Source organism: Thunnus maccoyii, chromosome 11, assembly GCF_910596095.1.
Source record: "Thunnus maccoyii chromosome 11, fThuMac1.1, whole genome shotgun sequence".
Taxonomy (NCBI): Eukaryota; Metazoa; Chordata; class Actinopteri; order Scombriformes; family Scombridae; genus Thunnus; species Thunnus maccoyii.
The window spans coordinates 129,304-131,803 of NC_056543.1; the positions used below are offsets into that span (position 1 = coordinate 129,304).

Consider the following 2,500-nt stretch of genomic DNA (forward strand, 5'->3'; position numbering starts at 1 on the left):
AGGAGGAGGTGAAAGCGAGGGAGTGTCAGGAGGCGAACCACAAACTGAAGGAGAAGGAGGTGAAGGTGGAGCAGCTTGAGGAGCTGCTGAGAGAAACCCGGGAGATCCTGGAGAGAGAGAGGAGGGAGGGAGAAGAAAAAGACGACAGGATCTCCTCCCAGGCCAGGGAGCTGCAGGAGGCCCGGGTCAAGAGCGAGGGGGCGCGGAGGGCCACCAGAGAGAGGGAGGAGGTCCACCACAGGCTGGAGGAGGAGGTGAAGGAGGGGAGGGCGAAGGCGGAGCGGAGCGCAAAGGAGGCAGCCCAGATCCTCCGCATTTTGAAGGAGCGAGAGGAGGAGATGCAGCAGCTGAGAGTCGTGCTAGAGGAGAGGGAGGAGGAGGGGAGAGAGAGGGAGGCACTGTGGAGGATAGAGGAGGAGAGGAGGAGGAGGCTGGACAACAAGCTGATGGAGGTGGAGGAAGAGAAGAGGAGACTGGAGGAGAAAGTGGGGGAAGTAGAGGAGGAGCTGGAGGAAGAGAGGGAGGTGCTTATAAGAGCCAGGGAGGAGAAGAGGAGGCTGGAAGACACATGGAAAGACACGGAGAAGGAGGTGAAGGAGCAAAGAGAGGAACTGAGGCTGGCAGAGGAGGAGAAGAGGACACTAGAAAACAAACTAAAGGAGACCAAGGAGGGGAGGAAGGGAGAGGAGGAGGTGCTTAGAAGGGTCAGGGAGGAGAAGAGGAGGCTGGAGGATGACCTGATGATGAAGGAGAGTGAAATCAATAGACAAAGGGAGGTGCTAAGGAAGGCAGAGGAGGAGAGGAGGAGGTTGGAGGATGAACTGAGAGAGGTGAAGGAGGAGGGAGGGCGACTGGTGGAGAACGAGAGAGGTCAGCACCTCCTGGTGGAGGAGAGGGTGAGATCCAGAGTCAGAGAGCTGGAGGAGGAGAAGGCAGGCCTGTCCATGGAGCTGAGGAGGAGGGAGAGGGAGGTGATAGCTCTCAGAGAGGAGGTGCAGAGGGAGAGGGATGAGGCACAAGAGGAGATTGGGAAGAGGAGAGAGGAGGTGCAGAAGGAGCAAAAGGACAAGGAGGTTGTACAGGAGGAGCTGAGAAGGAGGGAGAAGGAGGTGACAGCTCTGAGAGAGGAGGTGCAGAAGGAGCAAAAGGACAAGGAGGTTGTACAGGAGGAGCTGAGGAACAAAGGGAAGGAGGTGACTGCTCTGAGAGAGGAGGTGCAGAAGGAGCAAAAGGACAAGGAGGTTGTACAGGAGGAGCTGAGGAACAAAGGGAAGGAGGTGACAGCTCTGAGAGAGGAGGTGCAGAGGGAGAGGGATGAGGCACAAGAGGAGATTGGGAAGAGGAGAGAGGAGGTGCAGAAGGAGCAAAAGGACAAGGAGGTTGTACAGGAGGAGCTGAAGAGAAAAGGGAAGGAGGTGACAGCTCTGAGAGAGGAGGTGCAGAAGGAGCAGAGGGACAAGGAGATTATAAAGGAGGAGCTGAGGAGCAGAGAGAAGGAGGTGACTGCTCTGAGAGAGGAGGTGCAGAAGGAGCAGAGAGAGAGGGAAGGGGCACAAGAGGATTGGAGGAGGAGTAAGAGGGAGGTGTTTATACTTAAAGAGGAGCTGCAGAGGGAACAAGGAGAGAAGATGGAGGTCCAGGAGGAGCTGAAGACTAAAAGGAAGGAGGTGTCATGCCTCAGAGAGGAGGTGCAGAGGGAGCAGAGGAGGATGGCAGAGGAGTCGTCGATACTGAGAGAGGAGGTGCAGAGGGAACAAAGGGAGAGGGAGGAAGTAGAAGAGAAGTTGAGGAGGACAGAGAAGGAGGTGACGTCTCTCAGAGAGGAGGTGCAGAGGGAGAGGGAGGGGGCACAGGAGGATTGGAGGAGGAGCAAGAGGGAGGTGTTTGTACTTAAAGAGGAGCTGCAGAGGGAACAAGGAGAGAAGATGGAGGCCCAGGAGGAGCTGAAGACTAAAAGGAAGGAGGTGTCATGCCTCAGAGAGGAGGTGCAGAAGGAGCAGAGGAGGATGGCGGAAGAGTCGTGGATACTGAGAGAGGAGGTGCAGAGGGAACAAAGGGAGAGGGAGGAAGTAGAAGAGAAGTTGAGGAGGACAGAGAAGGAGGTGACGGCTCTCAGAGAGGAGGTGCAGAAGGAGTGGAGGAGGAGGGAGGAGGCTCAGGAGGAGCTGAGAGGAGTGCAGGCTCAGGTGTGTATATCATGGACACTAATACAGATGTTCAGTACGCAGGGTTAACGTTAGCTTGTAAGTGCGACTTGTTCGGTTAACGTTAGCTTGTAAGTGCGACTTGTTCGGTTAACGTTAGCTTACAGGTGCTACTAGCTGCATTTTCATCAACTACTCCCAAAAAGTAGTCGAGCAGTTGTGTTGATCTGTTTTATTCAGATTCAGACAACTTTATTTATCTCAGAGGAGCGATTAGTTTCAGTTCATATAAATAAATAAATAAAATACAACTCGGTCACGCAGCAGCAGGTTTACATCGACAGGTCAACGGATGG

At 54.6% G+C, this 2,500-nt stretch overlaps 1 protein-coding gene across 1 annotated transcript in view; it reads left to right on the plus strand.

The window, feature by feature from the left end:
* The window catches only part of LOC121907555 (trichohyalin-like), a 35,032-nt gene that overhangs the window by 24,194 nt on the left and 8,338 nt on the right, over positions 1–2,500 (plus strand). The window contains exon 13 of the mRNA XM_042427183.1: positions 1–2,186. This exon is cut by the window's left edge and continues 846 nt beyond it. Coding sequence (XP_042283117.1) covers positions 1–2,186 — 2,186 coding nt within the window. The remainder of the gene's footprint in view (positions 2,187–2,500) is intronic.